The 20109-nt window shown below is 37.2% G+C and overlaps 1 protein-coding gene across 1 annotated transcript in view; it reads right to left on the reverse strand.

The window, feature by feature from the left end:
* Nucleotides 1-1526: 1526 nt before the first annotated feature.
* MYO10 (myosin X) overlaps nucleotides 1527-20109 on the reverse strand; it is a 174563-nt gene continuing 155980 nt past the window's right edge. The window contains exons 29-41 of the mRNA XM_062569834.1: nucleotides 17705-17798; nucleotides 16872-16927; nucleotides 14336-14478; nucleotides 13887-14081; nucleotides 12472-12629; nucleotides 11059-11182; nucleotides 8984-9281; nucleotides 7385-7592; nucleotides 6621-6757; nucleotides 5777-5897; nucleotides 3688-4140; nucleotides 3145-3336; nucleotides 1527-2873 (exon numbers count right to left, since the gene is read on the reverse strand). Of these exons, the coding sequence (XP_062425818.1) occupies nucleotides 2763-2873; nucleotides 3145-3336; nucleotides 3688-4140; nucleotides 5777-5897; nucleotides 6621-6757; nucleotides 7385-7592; nucleotides 8984-9281; nucleotides 11059-11182; nucleotides 12472-12629; nucleotides 13887-14081; nucleotides 14336-14478; nucleotides 16872-16927; nucleotides 17705-17798 (2290 nt within the window). The 3' untranslated portion in view covers nucleotides 1527-2762. The remainder of the gene's footprint in view (nucleotides 2874-3144; nucleotides 3337-3687; nucleotides 4141-5776; nucleotides 5898-6620; nucleotides 6758-7384; nucleotides 7593-8983; nucleotides 9282-11058; nucleotides 11183-12471; nucleotides 12630-13886; nucleotides 14082-14335; nucleotides 14479-16871; nucleotides 16928-17704; nucleotides 17799-20109) is intronic.

The following is a 20109-nucleotide window of genomic DNA, read 5'->3' on the forward strand; positions in this document are numbered from 1 at the left end:
CACACTAAGACAGCAGAAAGCGTATCAGTTGCAATCCTATAACCGGTCCAGAAGCATAGATCTACTCTTTTGTAAGCTGTGGTAAGCTTCTACAGAATTCTCCGTTTTTCTGAAAACACGTGCCTTTATTTCAAACCTAGACTAACTGCAAAAATATATTCTGATGTATAAAGAACGTTTCTCTTCTCTGTTCAGATAAACTTGACTGCTACTATAGCAGAAGAGATCATATGCAAGAAATGATTTCTAGCTCTAACAAGAAACATCTTGTATTATTGGAATACATCTCTTACTAAAACCCCCCAAAATTACAAGAATAGATCATTTTCTAAATCAGTGTTTAAATATTTTATAACTTCTGGGACACTATTCTCATGTCCAAAGCCAGGTTTACATGTTAGGCAATATTAATTTTGATAAACTGTACATTCTTCCATGTGAGTATCAACAATTACAAATGCTTATTTACCTCAGTAGCAGTAATTGAAAGGAGGTGTGTGGCACATTGGCATGAATGAAGAGAAACTCTTAGATATAGTTACAGGCTGTTCTGTGCATTGACTGAGAGTGAACATACCTCCCAATGGCTGGTAGCATTCACAACTTAATTAGGAGGTAATGAAATGGGACCGGAGATGTGGCTTCAACTTTGGATGGTGTGAGCTTGAACAATACTGTCACCTTATACTCCTGTTTTTTTGACCAATTAATGATGACTTCATGGCAGGGACTTCTCTGAGTATATTTACAAACAGCACTTGGACAAAACTCAGCTTTGCTGCATAGACTTGAATGTGTACATACTGTCATTCCAAGGATGCCCTGCTAAAAGCAATGAAACTCTTTCTAAACAACTTTATATATGGAAAAAATCAGAATGGTTATAGTCACAGATGCTGTATGTGTATATAATATATTCTGGAGTTACAGAAACATGGTAGTTCTATGTCCTTTTTTTCCTTGAAGAAGTTCACCTTCAGAGAGGAGGGAAAAACATGAAATACGGAAAAAAAAATAGTAACATCATTCTTTAGCAAGCCTTAGGGACTGAGGAGAGCTTCATGGACTGAATGTATAAATATATTTGCCAGGAAGATTATTCATCCTATGAACACTGTGTGCGCTCTATGAGGACAGCATATGTTGCATATGGCTAGTAAAGACAATCTATCTAAAATCAGGGCTGCACAAATAGCAAAATCTTTGCTTACACATTGTTTGTGGGGACTCAGCAATTCTTCCCTTCCACTGTTTTAGTGTTATTAACACACATCACATTGTCAAGCAGATCATTTTGGTTGCAGATGGAAAATCCCCCATTACTACATAAAGCAGATGCATCTTTCAGAGCAAAAACATATGCAGCTTATGCTATGATCCTGTCTTGGCTCTTAGAGCTATGCTAGAGGTCCAAGTCAAAATAAATGTGAAACAAGTCATACTATATACAATATTTTCTTTATTACTGGACTTTGAGTAAGTAGGCACAATTCCTTAAAGGCTTTTTTTTTTTTTTTTTTTTTTTTAACAGTAAGATTTGGGGATTTGTGTTTCTTTTTTCCTCCTCCTGTGGACAAAAAGATACCTTTGATCGAAGTTTTGCTTTATCTTACAGTATTTCTGTACAAAAACAAAAGTAAAAAAACAGCTTATTACTAGCTGATATCTCCCAAATTATTTACAGGTGTCAAGAACCTTCATTAGGCAACCAGGTAGAAGACAGCAGTTTGATTGTATTACTGTGCATTCTCTAGTAAACTCCAAAGGGCTCTGACCTCTTCCAGGCAGTTTAGGTTGGGGAGTCCAGCTAGAATTCTACAAGAATAGTGTCTTTTTTAAAAGAAAATTTTAATATTAAAAACTTAAGCTGACATTATGGAATATTGAACTGATAATGGTATTTCCATATTAGGGTAGTCTATAAATATTCTCAGCTACATCTCTCTTTATAATACAGCAGGTACAGAATGCAGACTTCTGCTACATATATGGTAATACATATTTGCAATAGTAAATCAGTGTATGAAAATTTCGGAATTTACTTGTTAATAAAACTGCTTATAAAGTAACCATACAATTGTAACAACTATACCTCTGAACTATTAAAATGTACAGAAAGACTGTTTACACCATTGCACACTTATTCCCTTTGCTTCAAAAGACTTGTGAAATACAGATTAAAATTAGTCCAATTTTCCTGTCAGCTCAAATATGCACACACAATGTGCATATCTATGGAAGCAAGGGGAAACAAAACGTTGGCATCTGTAAGGAAGGCTGCCAGCAGCTCCCAAAAAATATACCTCCCTCTTCTTCCCTCCCCCATTCCCACATGTATGCAGGCCAGTAGGTTAGTGCAGAATGGATGGACTTTGTTTTCAGTGTTTTGATTGGAAAAAAAAAATCTTATTTTTTTAAAAATTAGCAATTTTAGGTTAATACAAGTTGGTTTTAATGTTGTAAGGCACTTTTACTGCTTCTGTTGCAGTGGGTCAAGTCTTAAGGAATTTTGTTGCATAAACTGAGGATAATAATGCTTTGGAATTTTTGAATGAGCCAGCACTTCTAGTATGTGACTATTCCAGCTGATTTCTTTTCCACCTCCCACCCTGTGGTCTTTTTAAAAGAAGGTTGGAAAATATTTTCCTTGGAAATTCTGGTTCTTGGTTAGCTTGTTAACAAATGCGATCAGTATCATCAGGTCGTTTTGAGGCCAAGCAGCGTTAAGTTCTATTTAGAGCACAGTGGACTTGGTTTTGTTTTCACCTGGAGCTGCCTTGACTTCCATGACTACTCACTGATCGAGAGGTGCTGTAGCGCTTTTTCACAATCATACTGATATAGGCTTTCATCAGCTTTGCAATGTCAACAACCTGAAAAAGAGTACAAAGTGCCCAAAGCCTTTAGTAAGCTAACAGTGTGTGAATTAATTTCGTTACACAAGAACAGTGTAAAACTGTTGAGCTTTCAACAAAAGCTCTTACTGTTAAACAAATACAACTACTTAAAGCTTCTCTTCATCTCACTACCTCTTCACTTTAGCTTTACAGGGGTCTTGAATAAGTTTGTAACATTTGCAGCTATCACTTTAATTAAAAAGTAGCCTTGACATCAGCACAAGATGACAAAACTTCTTTCTCTTACCTCACTAGTCTCAAAAAGCAGTTCTCTTTCATCCACCACAATTTTGTAGGTGTTGGCAAGCGGTGCACCAAAGGACAAGATATGTTCATACTGAAACACTTCTAAAGGTCTTCCTTCCCCGCGCTTATAGACAGAGACTGCATCAGCACTGACTCCAAGCCATAACTCTTGTGGAAAGCCCCCTTCTTTACACTGGAGAAAAGAATGCAAATTAACAACAAATGGAATTGGGTGAGTTGCACAACACTTACTGTTAAAATCCATTTCTGTACTCATTTTAAAAGAAAAAAGGTTGCTTGTCCATCTTTGAACTAAGCCTTTATACATCTCCTAAACTGATATGCAACTTACAAGCTAGTATTCAGTTCCTCTGATTTTTATGGGTTTAAATGGCTACAGTGTATCTTAACTGTAGTATCTTTTAGTTTGTAGTATTTAATTACGTCAACTCTCTGAGCACTGTGATTTGGTATTTAGGAAACTACACTGGAATTTAACCACCAGCTTCAGCAGTATAAGTTGTGAGTGCTGAGGAATTCTTACCTCTACGTCAAACAATGTTGACCCATAGCCAGGCCATTCCTTAATCAAAGCCATATACTTTGCCATAGCTTGCTCCTGGTTCATTCTCTGCAATTTTTTCCATTTGTCAATAATACTAGTCCTGGAAGCCGAGACTTCCTCTTTGACCCACATGTCTAACATCTGATCCTCCTCAACCTTCTGTTTGCTGATGGAGCCACTGCGGAAACTCCTCCGCAGCGTTCCTTCAAGAAAGCTGGCTCGTTTCTTCTCAGCTTTCTCTGTTGCAGTAAAGGTTTTGGTGGACTGCGTAATCCGAGACTTCAGCTTTTGCAAGGGATAGACTTCCTCCATTTCTGGTATGGTGGTATGCAGAGTGTAATCTCCCTGAAGGTACTGAAGACGCAAAGCTGCAAGGACCTGGAGGGTTTCTTCTGGAGCAGGATAGTGCCCTCTAATCACTGCTTCATGAGCCTAGAGAGGGGAAAAACGTAGCTTTTTATGTACAAACTCAGTCTTTGAAAGGACAGAAATAAAAACAAGAAGCAAGTAGATTTACTGCCAGATAGATCCATGATTTGAAATAAATGATCCACTAAATAAATCAAGCATGGTAGGTTGGTTAGTCAGTAAAACAGGGCTTTCTACAAGAACTGCAAAGCAAATGAGGAACTTGCTAAAAGACAATTCCTGCTACTAGTACAGCTCCTAGGAACTGGAATATGTAAGAACCAACTGGGTTACTAAGAAGGAAAAGAAAAAGGGGAGAAAATCAGGATCTAAAACATCTGAGAGTTAAGGGGGTGGGATTTAACATCATTGTTAAAGGGACATTAGGAAGAAATGGATCTCTAGACTTACTTTCTCTATTAATAATCTGGCTGTGAAAACTTAAGTTGCTAGCCAAATGAGAAAAGCCCTAGGACAGCTTCAAAATAAACCTCACTGAGGGAAAACAGTAAATCTTACAAGGGATTTAGATAAAATGTTTATATGGCATATCTGTCTGGAGCACCAAGGAACTGATTCTGAACTAAGATGACTCCTTCAAATCCCAGTTCTTTCTTTGTACACCCATTCAAACAGTAGTGTGCTCAGGAAGGAGACTTTTGGTAGATTCGTGCTGTAATACGGTGCCCTAAGTCCTCAACTGAGGACAAGAAAGCAATACTCTATTACAACCAGGGTATTTCTGATCCTGAAGAAAGGAAGAAGGCTTCATTCATATTATATATATATATGTATATGTATATATATAAAGAAATATATGTAAGTTCCTGATTATATCAGGCTTGCTTATCTCCAACTCTTTCTAGTGGGTACTTGAAAGAGGCTGTCCACTGGAAGTTTTCTTAGCCATTTGCAATATAGTAGAAAAGGAAGCAGTCAATCTACAGCTAAATGCCATCAGTGAGAATTTCTGAGTAACTACAGCACTTCCTATAGGAGGAATCCAACTGCTAAGGCATTTAATTTTCATTATAAATTTATTTCACTTTCAAGTTTTGCAATATGGCCTAGTTCTGAGTTCAGCACTTTCATTAACTGGATTTTGGCCTACCATAGCTATCTTACAGTTACTGCTAAGACCTTACTGCTTTGTTTTATTATGGTGCCCATGAAATCCTAATCAATTTTTGAAAATAGAAAAGCCACTGCCTGATTAGTTGTGTGCAGTTGCCAATATGGTCTCTAATAGTTTGCTTGACAATTACTGTATTTTAAAATATTTTTACTTTATTTCTTGCAATTAAGTAAATGGATTCATAAGAGCAAAATTAGAAGCAGGTATTGTTATTTGCTTTCATTCCAGATATAAATTATCCAGCTTAGATCTGGTTAACCTATCTCTCACAGCAATACACAAAACAATTCACAAGTAAAAAATGTACTTTAATGCACAAGCAGAAGGGTCAGAACACTAAGTAAATCACATTCACTTAATTTATCTCAAGATAATCCTATTTTGACCAGTAAACTGCTTTCTTTGCATTTGCAGCCTGAACAGTATGTTTAGTGAAAACATAACCAAAACTCTTCCCATGTTATCTAAATCTCTTGCTTTTCCCCTCTTCTTGAAAACTCTTTTCAAGAAAACCTTGTTTTTTACCTGTTCAAACATAAAGGCAAATTCCACACTGTCTTTTGGGACGTTTTCTGTGTCCAGGAAACAGTAGAGCTTGAAATAAAACTTCCAGTGCATCTCCCTAGCTTCAGCAGAAGCAGCAAGCCTACATGTTTGTGCAGCGGTGGGGGATGGGGGGAGAGACGGGGGGGGGGGGGGGGGGAGAGAGAGAGAGGTGGAGAGAGATCAGATCTGTGTAATCAAATGTCTTTCTGAATTGACAGCTGAAGAATCTAAGCTTAGCCTTGGCTAATTTTTTGTTTTTGACACCAATCTGATATTGGTGACAGGAGTTAACTTGTTTTCATCGGTATATTTTACTGATGTGACTACTTGGACTTTTTTTTTCTTTTTCTTTCTTTTTTTCTTTTTTTTTTTTTTTTTTTAAGAAGAACCTATAGCAAAACCTAGGAATTCTAAGTGTTGACTCAGTTTCTTAGTTAACTGTTTCTAAACCAAATTCTCTAGTAAACGTTTTTTTGTGGCTCAGTCAGTCAGGTGTTGATATAAATAACATTTATTTTCTGCTAAAATATATAATTGCACAGCATTTTAGATGTTGTTTTCACATTATTTGGATAAAGGAAGCTGATTGCCATGCGTATAACATAATGATGACAACCAGGTATTTAGGCTTGTAATACATTTTCTTACTGCAGTGCTATGGATGGTTTCGATTCCACTGGTAAGAGAAACGTTCTGAGTTGTACTGTGGTGGCTTCATTCAATAAACAAAAAAGGCACAGAAAGAGAAAATTCAGCATTATTGACATTGGGAATGTATTTAGTTGCTACTTATTAGAGGAGAGAGAAAAACAGGCACACTCACTTTTCAAACTTTGCCAAGACATCAGCCACAATGGTTCTGCTTTCAATTGCTTTGTCAGTAGTTCCATTGTATTCAAACAAAGCAAACATATTTCTGCTATCCTCCATGGCCAAGCCACGAATTAACTTTTCAACCACCTAATGAAAAACAGCACATCAACAAACCGATAGCATGAAAAGGTAGTATCACAGAGTTAAGGCACATATTTAGGAGAAAAATAAAAACTAAATTTCACATTAGGATAAAAATGTTGCTAAGATGTTCTTATCAGCTGTATTCATTGTTCTCAAATACAGCTTTAATTTTTATCCTGAATACTACTGATTCTTTTAGAATATATATACGTGCTACCATTTGGCCAGCTATAACCCCTGTATTTCAAAACTCAGCTAGTTCTCTAGCTTTAGGAAGTAACTTGTTTCTCATACACCCCAATATGTACTGAAATTATTCTAGCACTGCTGCTATTGCGCTGCTCAATCCTTCCAGTAATTTTTCCTGTAAGAGAGGACTAGAGTTGGGTAATCCTCTATAGTGTAAGGAGGGTTTTCATAGCAGGGATTTCTCCAGATCACTGGGGAGCGGAGGGTCCGTAAGCCTCCCGTCCACTGAATGGAGAGGTAGTGATCTCTCAACGGGACCTCAGCTGGTAGCCAGAAATCCTCAGTGTTTCCAGAGTTTAACACTACTACTGTCTGCATCTGTCACATAAAGAGAAACACCAACTAATTTTGTGCCAAAGCTGTTTTGCCACCACTTCTTACCTCTCCAGCAGTAGTGTGCGAGTTGATTGTAATTTTACAGGAGCCACCACCATGACAGTAAACTGTAGATGTCATTTCCTGTCTGCTGATCAGAGCTTCTATTTCATCTCGTGATGGCACAAATTCTCTGCATTTGGTTTTTTTGAGAGATTCATAAGTAAAAAGTGCATATTTCTCCATTTCAGTTCCTGGAAACTGGTCACGAACCCTGTGAGACAAACATTATTTACGTTGCCAGTCTGTGAAATAGAAAATTTACTTATTTGAGAATGTTTCTTTTTTTCCATAAAGTGATAAGGTATTTCTGTATCCAGTATGCTATTTCATTGGCACAGGCAAAGGAAAGTGTCCTAAAGTGCTTTACTGTGGGATAACTTACATATGTCAATCATTTTGTTTTACAAACCAATTGGAAAGCAAAAGCTTATAGCATTAACTATAGGAACCTTGTAATGATTCAAATTTTACAGCAAGATAACTATAAAAATGTTACTGTGATCAACTCTCTTTTTTTATCAGTAGCTGCTGAATAAAGACAAAACTGCATTAAGGTAAAACAGAAACTAAGCAATGAAACAGATTTTTGACTACTAACTTTTGCAGTAGCGTCACTTAGGATGCTTGATTTCTATTCCTGATTTTCTTACAGATTCTCTCTAGACCATACTGTTCTGTAGTTACTCTTAGAAGTATTCAGTAACAGCTTTAATGACCTCAACTCTAACTATTGCAGTTTTCTTAACTGGGAAGCTATTTTATGGACTGGGTTAAATTGAGAAGGTGACTCAGTGTTAGATTGTTTTAATTTTATACGCTTGGATACTAAGTGGTTGATGTTTTTCACTAAATTTACCTTGGTTAACAGGTATAGCTTTAATACAAGCATTTTACAAATATTTATAAAATAGTTTAGATTTAATAAAGTGATTTACCAAGCCTGTGTACTAGCACAAATACAGACATGACTTGAATTACTGAGAACACTTTGTTTTTAATAGTGACACACACTTTGCATTATTCTGATGCATTAGAACAAGAGGAACTCTACATTCTAGTTAATGTTCAACTATCACAAATGAGTTTTGTTTATTCTTTCTAAACGGTCATTAACATACTAAAATTAGATTTACAAGCAGACATTTTTACCTTAAATATAAACATCATTATGTTCTTTTATGTACATGATGTATACTTCATGAAACTGAAGTAAACAGGATGAAGAATTTTTAACAGGTTAATCTGGACAGTTAGTAGTAGGACCTGCGTGTACTGGCTGTAAATCATTTAAGCAACTTTATACAGTTACAGAGAGCTATGCTTTTGTCAGCATTAAACAATGCATTCATTCAGTTTAGTGGGACTTTGCTTGATTCTTCAACTGAAAATAATTCCGCCTAGATCAACTCACACTGCTTGCTTACAATTTTATTTTTATTTATTTGTTTTTAAAGATTCATCATTTGGCATAATCAGTTCACTAAGTTGAATACATCTTCAAGTCTCACCTCAAGATGCCTGAACACTCTTAAATGGAGGGGGAAAAGGCAAGCAATGAGTGAACAACTTTTTGTCTTGCTCGAGCAGTTTAAAGCTTCTTACCTTTTGAGATGGAACTTGAGGTATTTGAGGATGCTGCGACTGGGCAGAAATGTGCAACTCATGCAGGTGAGTATCTGCCAACTATACAGGTTACCCACGCTCCCAGGGTTAGGTACTTTATTGGTCTGCTTGATCAGCTGACAGTAGAGCTCATCTCGAAGAGGTCGTAAATCATGCCCAGTTTGCAGGATACCTTGAATTATGGGGATGGGGTCAGACATAGACTCTAGCTGCTGTAAAGAATTGAATATCTTGATGGCTTCATCCTGCAGAGTTGTGTAGCCCTTGTCTTTCAACACTACAAAAGAAATACATCTTAAGAGTACATCTTAAGAAAGAAGGATGTTTAGATTGAGATAAGAGAAAGTACTAACTCAGGCTTAATGCAGAAATTGCTTAGTGAAATTCTGTGGCCCTTCTTATGCAGTATAGTAGATGGATCTTTTCCATACTATAGCTCGTAAAACAAGTTTGTTTCATAGATATTTTGCCATTAAGATTTGTTTTGAATTTAAAAGCTTTCATTTTGAAGCTTCTAACAATATAATTTAAAATGTCTATCTTACTTGATCATTGTTTTCTGATGGAAAAACTTCCTTCCAGTGATTACACTGTTGAAATGTCTATATCACTTTTTCACTGTCACAAGGAAGTGAAAAGTCAGTAAGGTCACAAGTGAGATAAAGCACGATTGTGTTATGGAAAGCAACAAAGACGCAGGACATCGGTTTTGCCTACGGCAGAAGCATTTTGTTTGAACCCAAACTGAATCATTGTCATGATAACTGCAACTTCCTTTTTAAGTGCAAGTTTTAAAGGACAAGCAGGTGATTATTTTTTGCAATACAGTTTATTCAGCATGGGCTAATGACTTTCATAGTCTACTCAGAAGCACCACGCAGTGCGGAGGTTCAAGTGAAGGAAGAGATTGCTTTGGTATCTGAATCAGTTAGGCCTACTACCAATCAAAACCATATATACATATCTTATTATGAATAAAAAGTTTCTAACCTGACATTGTAAGATTACCAAAAATAACTGGAGTTGAACTGCAACTCAAGGCAATAGTCCAGCATCAGCCCTTCTGTGGAGCAACATTTTGTATGGGAAGACTTTTGTCAAGACTTTGGCAAGACTTCTGGCTTAGAGGGAAATAGTCTTTTCTGTCCATGGAGCACACAGAGCATCTGTGCTGTACTGGTGCATGGCACAAGCATCGCAAAGATTATAACTGTGTCTTGCCATTGCACAGGAAGAGGTCAGGGAAGAGAAGGACAAGGTTTCTTCCAACCTTTTCCTTTCCCTTGTCCTATTAGCCACAAGGTGTCATTTGAGTTATTAGGAAGTCTTACCGAAAGTATCTTAGCTTTTAATCGTCTATGGCTTCCCAAGGACAAGACTTCTGATCTGAATCATCTGTTGTTTAGTAAGCAGTTTTAAAATAACATAAGCATATTAATTTAAGGACACCAAATTCACAATCATGTCTGAACCATTGGTTCAAAACACACTTCTAGCTTAGTGCCTTTTAATCACTGCTACACCTGTTTCAGGAGTAATGCATCATTACTTTTTCAAATCATGTCTACTTAAATCTTTTATATATATATATATATATATATATATATGTATATATATGTGTGTGTGTGTATGTGTGTGTGTGTGTAGTTGTGACAGCTGCAGTTCCCCTGATGGGGTAGGAAGCAACAACAATTTGAGAAGGGGAACACGTTGTTCAAGGAGACTGAATGAAGTGGCTTTTGTTGCTTATACTGGGCTTCTCAAACTTGGTCTGCTTAGCTGCTTTGGTGGTGAAGGTAACAAACTTGTGTCACAGCAGCAATAGCAACCTTCTTTTCCTTACCATCCGTGTAGAAGCAACAGCAGCCTATGGTTCCATGCTAGACAAACTGCTGTTCTCTACCTTTCATAAGAGAACAGTGAGACTTGTTTATTTATACTATAAAAATATGTATTTTGTTATCGGTACTGCACTATAGCATATGGACTGAAAACTCCTTTCCTACAGTTTAGTCTATTACAGGGAAAAATGCTCCTATAACTGAAAAACTTACAGTTTAGATTGATGTCCCCATACGGCAGTGGCAGTAATGGCGAGTGCAATGGATGATGAGTGTAACGGAGAATAGGGTTTCTCTTATAAATTTGTTCAACCACTTCAGCATTTAGGCAGTTTTCCTGTTGGAATTAAAAAAAAAAAAAAAAAAAAAAAAAAAAAAAAAAAAAGCTTAATTTGAGGCCCAGCATTAATAGTAATTCAATACTTAATGCCTGTAATTGGCTGTAGAAAAACAGAAAAATTAGTCATTATTGTTAACAACACTGTCTGGTGATAAATCCAGTTGTGGGTCATACGCACCTGTGGCACTCTGCACACTATGAATGCTCAGTGGCTGCTGACCTCAGGCCTTGCATAAGCTTACCTTCTCTGTACAGTAAAAAACCACAGCAGAATTGCAGGAGACAAAAATGCACTTTCATAAAACTTTGAAACGTGTTTTCATTCTGCAATTGTTTTTATTCCAGTCTTTCATAACTGGAATTACATCAAGACATCTGTCTTTAAGTTTTCTTTAAAAATGTTTCTCCAGCATAACTAATCAGCCTTTTCAGTTGCAATCTAAAGGAATTACCATAACAAAATAGTCCAGAAAAACAGCTGCTGCAAACCTGATGCACACATTCTGCCTCTGACATCTGAACAGTGTTCTTAGTTGCAGTTTGACAGATGTGAGATAATTGTCTTCTGTTGCTTCTGAACTTCCCTACATTTTCTATTGTATGAAAGAACAGTCTTCATATTTTTGAAATGCAGGATTTTATATGTCTTTTCCATGGGGAAAAGGGAGGACCCACTATGGGAAAAGCTTAGTAGCTGATCTTGCCCTTTCAGCCTTTTCGCTCTCTCCTGAGAATCATCATCCTGAAGAGGGACTGGCAGAAATCTTCAGAAAGACATAGCTCGCTGTGCACGCAGCATCTCCAACAGGACCATAAAGCAGTAAGCATTAATTGGATATGTTTGCCACCACTCAGAGGCATGAAATGCTTAGGCCACACTATTCTAGAACAAGATACGAAGCATAGTGAGAAAACATCACAGGACCTTGCTAGTCCACATTCTGGCATACTGCTTACTGTGGACATAGCCAATCAGGTCTGCTAACCCACACGCACTCTACTGCCTGGTATAGCAGCATCTGTTAAATTACATAAACCAGTAAAGCTTATTACTGTTTTCAAGGAAAAAAAAAAGTTAACTTTCTTTACCATCAAGTTACACTTCATATTTTGTACTTAGGCTGTTTCAATAGAAATTCCCTTAGCAGATGAATGGCTACATTCAGGTTCTGCAATTACACTGTGTGATTAAAATGCATATATTCTGTTTGGCAAAGGGAACATAAAGACTGATTTCAAGTATTTAAATAACCCTTCTTTCCCACCTACCTCTGGTTTGTTCCTACCTTAATATCCTGAATAAGTTGCTGGGTTGGTGTATCAATTGGTGCTTTTGTGTCAATCACATTCTGGATGGCACTTGACCAACGGGTAGCCTCATTAAGCAATTTTGTATAGAGACGGTAACAGTGTTTGCGTCCATATACAGTTACATTCCAGTAGCCTAGCACAACAGTAAAAAATATTCATTATAAAAGGTATAGATATAAAAATATCACAACTTGTAGCCAAAAACAGGTGCAGCCTCATCAGACTTTGACTGCTGAATTCCGGGACCTGCTGACAGTATTTTTTAGGCATTAAGAAGCTATATTGGTAATTAACTGTCCTAAAACAGACTACAGTTGTAAAGAAGAGAATGAATGCAGAAGGGTAATGTCAGAATATAACCACCAACACACAGCACTCCATTTTATCTAGAGTTCATAGTAAAAGTGATCAGAATAGAACACCATGGAATAGTGTTAGCTCTATGTGGCTTGCAGCCCTATTTTTCCAGTCCTGTCTGTAAAAGGACAGTATGAGACAATCGTGTTTTATATGCGAGTGTCTTACAGCATCTGTGGCAAATACACTAACACATAGAAAGCACATGCTACCTGTTCTATAAAAAAGTCATTAATTTCACACAAGTGAAGTGACAACTTTGACAGGAAGAGCATTTCAGTTCATCTTATCTCTACATCATTGCATAGGATTCTTATGAAGCCATTTCAACTAAAAATCTGTTTATCTTTTAACTATCAAAAACCTCTTTGAAGTGTCAGTGACCCTGATGAGGTTACACAAGACAGTCAGCTGTGACTTCTCATTTGCAAACAGCCACATCAGAACTGAAAACCAGGTTTGAAAAATGCACTGGAGAGCTGACTCAGGTGTAGTACATAGGTTAGCACAAACTGGACTCTTACCCTACATTTTGTTATACTTGCTCCACCAATGTTTGTGCAGAGGAGCTCTGAAGACTATGTATGGAAGGAATGCTACTAATATGCTTCTCCCATGCCTTTGATGTGTAAGTGTACATATTCAAGCTACCTTACCACAAGTGTCAGTCTGAGGTAACTTGAATGTTGGTAAGAATCACAGAGTGGTTGAGGTTGGAAGGGACCTCTGGAGATCATCTAGTCCAACCTCCTTGCTCAAGCAGGGTCACCTAAAGCACATTGTACAAGATAGTGTCCGGGAAGGTTTTGAATATCTCCAGAGCAGGAGACTAAGAACAAGTTTTACTGTACTACTGTATATATTATTACTGCTATCTTTTGCCTAGTATGTCCTTGTATAATGCCTCAGTGACTTAGGATTTGTTCAAATTCGTTCAAACTGACACCTTAGTATTCTATTCAAAATGTTTATTGCATAAATAGGTAGGACAGAAGGCAACTGAAAGCATATTCAAACACACACACACAATTACCTGTCTCTTTGAAGATTTTTTCATCAGGTGGGACTACAGAACAGAGGCTGTTTAAGACCAGTGTACCCAGTTTCAAAGCATTCTTCTCGGAACTCTTGTAGTAGTCCAAAGAATTGTGTGTCAAAACAAACCAACGCTTCTTTAGTTTTAACGAAGACATCTTTGGGTTGTTTTTTACTTCCTTGTGTAGCCATCCTATTAAAGAAAGTTTGAACCACACTTTAATTGTTTTGTCAATTTACAAAAATGCTTTTGTGATCATTAGAGTGGCTTCTTACACAGCACAGTGTGACTGTAATTTCAGATGTATTTAATTATGAGTAAACTGCACAGTACAAGGTAAGGATCCAACACCGCCATGCTATACTAGCTTATTTCACAGATTTTAACTTGAGAACAACCTCTTTCAAGGTAAATGGATCTTATTTACTATTCCATTCAGTTCTTACCTCTCACAATGAATTCTTGTCCCTCCACTCTGGTGTCCCCCTTTGACCTTTGCAGTAGGGTTATCCAGTGATGCATCTCTTCAGGAGTGTCAGCATTACAGTGAAGAACACGATTAGCAGTGATGATCACAAATGAATTGGGTCTATGAAAACAAATACAGATTGAAAAAGCCTCTACAGTAAGAACATACACTGTTTTATCTCACTTGCCATAAGCATAAACAGTCTCCACTGTTTGCATTTTCTATTCAGGCAAATACTGTCTAGCTCTAAATCATTTATTTCAACACCACTAAACCTTAAAAATATTGGGCATTTGAAAAGACTTAATAACATGGATTCACACCAAAATGCTAGGACTCCAAACAATGGGAAAGTTTACATTAAACTGAAGTTTGTCCTATCCCAAAATAAAACTGTGGTAAGAAAAACATCCAATCTTTAATCAGCTTTGGATATGAATCAGAACTGTATTTCAGGGTCAGATCTATTTAAAGTGTCTGCTTCAGTAGTTACATCAGCTAAAGCCAACTAAAATTTAGAGAGTTCCATAATGAAGCAGCATGTGAACACAGTTTCTTTAATTTGAATGCAGTGCAACTCAATTCGCAGACACTACAAATCTATTTTTAATGAGAGTCTGGCTTTCACCCAATCCTACACCAGGATTCACTGAAGCATGAACAACTAGCCCAAGTGAGCTGTGTTGATAGCACTCTAGATTAGAGGGGCAGGGTTTTCAGTCTACAAACCATGTGCTTTAACCCTTCACTACCAGTGTTTTCATTCTGGAACACACAAACTTTTTAAGAACTGTATCAGATACAGCAAATGGGAACAATGCAGTCTAGGGTGCTCCATGGACAAGAAGGCCTTCATTGTACAGCTCTAATAAGAAAATAGTTGGGTAGAATACATGCTGTGGGGGGGAGGGGTTTACAGCAATCCAAGCAACAGATAAGAAGCATGCAAGTAAGTTCTAATGATGTGAATACAGAGAAATAAAAAGCAGCAGCATCTTTTGGATATTTTTTATACAGGCAGAGGAGAAGATTTATCTACTGTTGCCACAGAAGGGTAAGGAGGCATCAGAGTTTTGGTCAAATTCACACTGGAGAAAGTGTTAAATTATTCAGGAAGAGTGGTGGAGAAGGAAACGAGTTATGAACTGAAGAATTCTGTTGACTGTATTTTAAAACCAGGGTGAAGTAAAGGGACCTGTACACTGAACTAAGTGAAGCACACTATAAAGAAACAGGTAATATGGTATCCAAAAAGATGTTATAGGTAAGCTGTAGCAACAGAATTGAGAAAGAGCACAGCTAAGGTAAAAACTCCAGGTTGAACAAGCTAATGAACAAGAGGTTATGATCAAAAGTACCCAACCTTCTGGGTTCCCCTTCCTCCTCCCCAGTTTAAGAAAATGATGGAAGACCATTTTGGGGATTCTTTATGAATAGAGAGTCAAAAGGTCTCAACTCAGCCTCTCTCTTTTGAGCTTGCAATTGTGGGTCTGTATGTTTCAAGACAAAAATGCCTGTAATTTGCCTGTATCAGACAAATTATCTTCATTTTGTAATTGCTTACAACTGAAAATCCTTTCATCTCTGATTTACACTCCTAGACTCAGAGAATTAAAAAAAATAGCAAATTTGCAAGAAAAAAAATCTATGCAAAAAATGCTGTCAGAAGGAAAGCCTTTCTAACTTAATATTTTGAAGGATTTGTAAATTTTGTGTTGTACTGTTCAGGAAGCCTGGGCTTACAATCACAATTACTTGTGGTGCCTGGATCTTGGTAAACCAAGGGAAGCCAATTACTTAAAACCAGTTGTTTCACACATTTGCAATAAGGAGATTGGAATGAACTGTTACAGTGCAAATAATACCTGATAGCTAGTAACCTTATAACTAGAATCATAGCCTGGACCCAGATTTTTTTTATCTCTTAGGTTCAAGAACTAAGAATATCATGACCAGGTTTCTGATGCTGCATTGTCTTGTTTGCTACAAAATTCTCTCTCTGTCTCTGTCTCTGTCTCTGTCTCTGTCTCTCTCTCTCTCCCCCCTTTTTCTAGGAAATAATTTTCATCCAAGTCACTATCCTAGTAGAATATACCCTTCCTGCACAAGAAGATGGACAAAATGTTGGAAGAATTTTAGAAATGTTGGAAGAATTTAGCCTACCATCTTGCTAAAGGAATAGAAAATAGGCTTCTCTTTTCAGAAGAATTACTTGTATAAAGGAAAGATATACTTATCTTCTACCTTTGGATTATTTTAGCTGCAAAACTGCTGAAAAGTGCATATATGGAGCAATGTCAGGGAAGTTAGTGAAGTTCCCAGAGAAAAAGTACAAAATGCCCATTTTTCCTGTTTTAATACATGGTGTTTGATACTATGAAAAGGGAGGCAATAACAAACCATTTTCATGTGTGGTTAGTCAGTAGAATATGGAGATTAAAGTATAAAGTGTCTGATTTTGGCTAGAGAGAGGAGAAGAAGAAAGGAAGTTACCAGACATGGCTCTGACTTACCTATCTGGGTTGTCAGCAGCACAGACAGAATCAATGAGTCCCACATCAAGCGTACCCTATAAACAAATACCAAACCAGAAAAGGAGGACATTTACTATTATATTACTCACTGTACACTACTCAGAGATAGGTGAAAGGGGTAGCAGCTTTGATCATGCAAAATAAGCTGTAGATTTGGGCATCACTTTCTCCTAATAATTAAAATTGCAGAAAGAGAAAGTGAAAGACAGACAAACAGATCCAGTAAGAGATCATATTTAGTTAAGTTGGAGGCAGCTCAAAAATTGCTCTTATTTTTCTATGCTTCCAAATCTGCTTAAAGGTTTGACCTGAAAGTGCCATCCCACTGTAAATAGCATCCTCTCAGAACAAACTTATGAAGTCCTTAAGCAGAAATTTTTATTTCCCGTGCTTATAGTTGGTTTTACATTTATTGTATTATTCCCACTGTATGTTGTATAACGTGATAAATGCAGGACTGGAAAAATCTCAACATTTTTGCTCTTAGGTTTTTAATTTACCCGTTAACTGTATCTTTGCAACACTTCAAACGCAAGTGTACACTGTTTGAAAGAGAACTGGACCAGAAAAAAATGAACCCAACACACTCACTTTTTGTCTAGGTGAATGAAAGAGGGAATAAGAACTCTAGCCCTCCTCTTCTATATGTATAAGGATGTGACCTGGAGCCTATTATCAGTGTTGCAGCTACCATTGCACTTAAGGTAATCTAGGTTGTAATTGTTAGAAGCTATTCAAGTCCATGGTGACCAGTGTCCTTTGTTTTCTGAAAATATTTACTTTGGAAAGTTGTTCTTCGTATCTAGACTTACCACAGCATTCTGTGGATTTGCCTGCTCATCATGCATCTCTCGGATCTCTTGCTCAGTAGACGCATGGACTTGACTCAGTACGCTAAACCACTGGCTGCAGAGAGAAAGGCAGGAGTTTAAGTAAAACGTTGCTTGCGCGCAAGCCTTTTGTAACCTTTGTTCTGCAGAGATCTAGCAGGTTCTTCAGGTTTTTGAAATTGCTCAAGATCCCTGTTGTCAACATGCATAAAAGCAGCAAGGCTTTATGTCAGTTGAAGTAATACAGAATACTAACAAGCCCCCACAGATCTCCCCTCCAAGTTCATGTCAAAACCTTCTATCTGATGACAAAAACTTTGTATAAAAAGTGGCATCTTTGAAAAAATGGCAGTAATCACATTGAAACACCTGAATGATTAGGATTTACCATAACACATTCTACACATTTCATCCAAAAAACCCAGCATCACTAGCTACACACAAAGCCTTTAATAACACTCTTAACCTTCAAATGATAAATTCTGCTGCACTGATGATGTGACTGGCAATAGTTTACTACTATGATACTTCTGCAAAGATTGCCCAAGTCCACCAAATCTTCTGTACAAGCCCAACTGAGATGAGAAAAAGAATAAAAACCTCAAGCAACTATCTCTACATATTTTGTTCTAAAGGAAACACTGGAACATCCAGCTGCTAGAAGGACCAAAGTCAATTTGTGCCGCTTCAGTGGCCTTGTGTTTTCACCAGGAGATTGGAAAAGAGATTTCTAGTATTCCAAAGCCAAGTGCTGAGCAGTAATTGCAGGTTTTAATTCCAACCACACCTTCTGCTTCTGGGAGATCTCTACCCTCCTGGCACTTGTACATGATAAAGTTCAACTGCTCTGAGCAGTCCCACTGAAATTTGAGGGCAGAGCTTGGCCTGTTTGGCAGGTTCCTGAATACCATTCTTTGAGATATGAATTTGCCATTCTAATGAAAGCTACCTGGGGCCAAGTTTTCAAAAGGCTGAAAAGCCCAGCCTTTGAAACTGTCTCCTTGCTTCTCTGGGAAAAGCTGCTGCCACTACATATCATCCTAAATCCTTCCTAAGAGCTTATGTTTTCATTAGAAATACCACAATGTATAAAGAAAAACACAGATTCAGAGTGTCTGACAGTAGAAGAGATGATAAGAATATACTTGGTTTTGATTTTTTTCCTCTCAGAAAAGCTCTTTTATTAAGGCTCAAGAGATACCCACAGACACGTTGTGCATGACAGTTTCTTTGCTGAAAGGACTATGACATAAGACAAGGTCACTGAAAACCCCTCAGAATGAGGGAGGAATATCAAGATAGAGGAAACAGTGAGCTGAAGAACCTAAACCTCAACTACCACAAGATTCCCACAGATTAAATTCAGCTTTCCTTTAGGGATCATGAACTGCAAATTTATTTAAAAGTCGATTTTTTGTTAAAAAGGCTTCATAGCACTGTATGGACAAGTATTAATAATTTATTGTACTGGCTTTTAAAAGCCAGTACAGAGTTTTCCTAATTTCATGTAATCTTTGAAAAAGAAATTTACTGTGGCACTCTGTAGAAGACACAGGCAGATTTTAGTCTCCCTTTGGTTTCTTCTCTTTCAAGGCTGCCCTTGTTTTTTTCCAGTTGTGTGCTTAAACCCAGAAATATGGAAAAAGACAGACTAGAGCCTGAAAGAAGTAAACCCACAAGAATAAATGCCCGTTAAAACATTATTTCTTCTTCAAATATACTTCCATGATCAAAGTAATATTTTTCCCCCAGGTTTCTCTCTTTTCCATTCATTTGATCAAAAAGCAAACTCAGATTATTCCCAGCCCAAGTGCAAAGTAGTTTTTTAAAAGGGAAAAAACACCTTTAGACCAGTACTTCAGTACTCTAGATGGCCTCAGCAGTAGATCTAGGACAAACCTAGTTCAACAATTTTGTATTTCATTTTTAACAATGCAAAACAGTTATGAGGCTTTGACTTAAGTCCATACGGAAATCCGTACATATCACCAAGACATGTTAAAGCTTTTCAGGATGACCATGAAAAAAAGAAACTACATCAGTAAAAAGGCTCCAGAGGAAAACTAGCTCAGGTAATTTTGACATAGGCATCCTGTATCTGGCCTTGGGGCAGCAAGGCAGTGGGTAATAAGACTACTCAAATTACTGGGTTCACTTTGTTTAAATATTTGATTTTATAAATGAGAGGCAAGTATGTTATTATCTCACAGAAACTGTAGCGTGGGAGGTTTTATTTTTGCCTTTTTTTTTTTTTTTTTAAGACACACTACAACCTATCGGACAAGTTAAGCTTGCTCCTCACCAACTAGTCTTGTAATTTCCCCCTAAAGTTTGATATGGTTCCTTTAGAAACAAAAGTAAGGCCTTTTTAAAGTCATCCGAAAGGG

Source organism: Rhea pennata, chromosome 2, assembly GCF_028389875.1.
Source record: "Rhea pennata isolate bPtePen1 chromosome 2, bPtePen1.pri, whole genome shotgun sequence".
NCBI classification, from domain to species: Eukaryota; Metazoa; Chordata; class Aves; order Rheiformes; family Rheidae; genus Rhea; species Rhea pennata.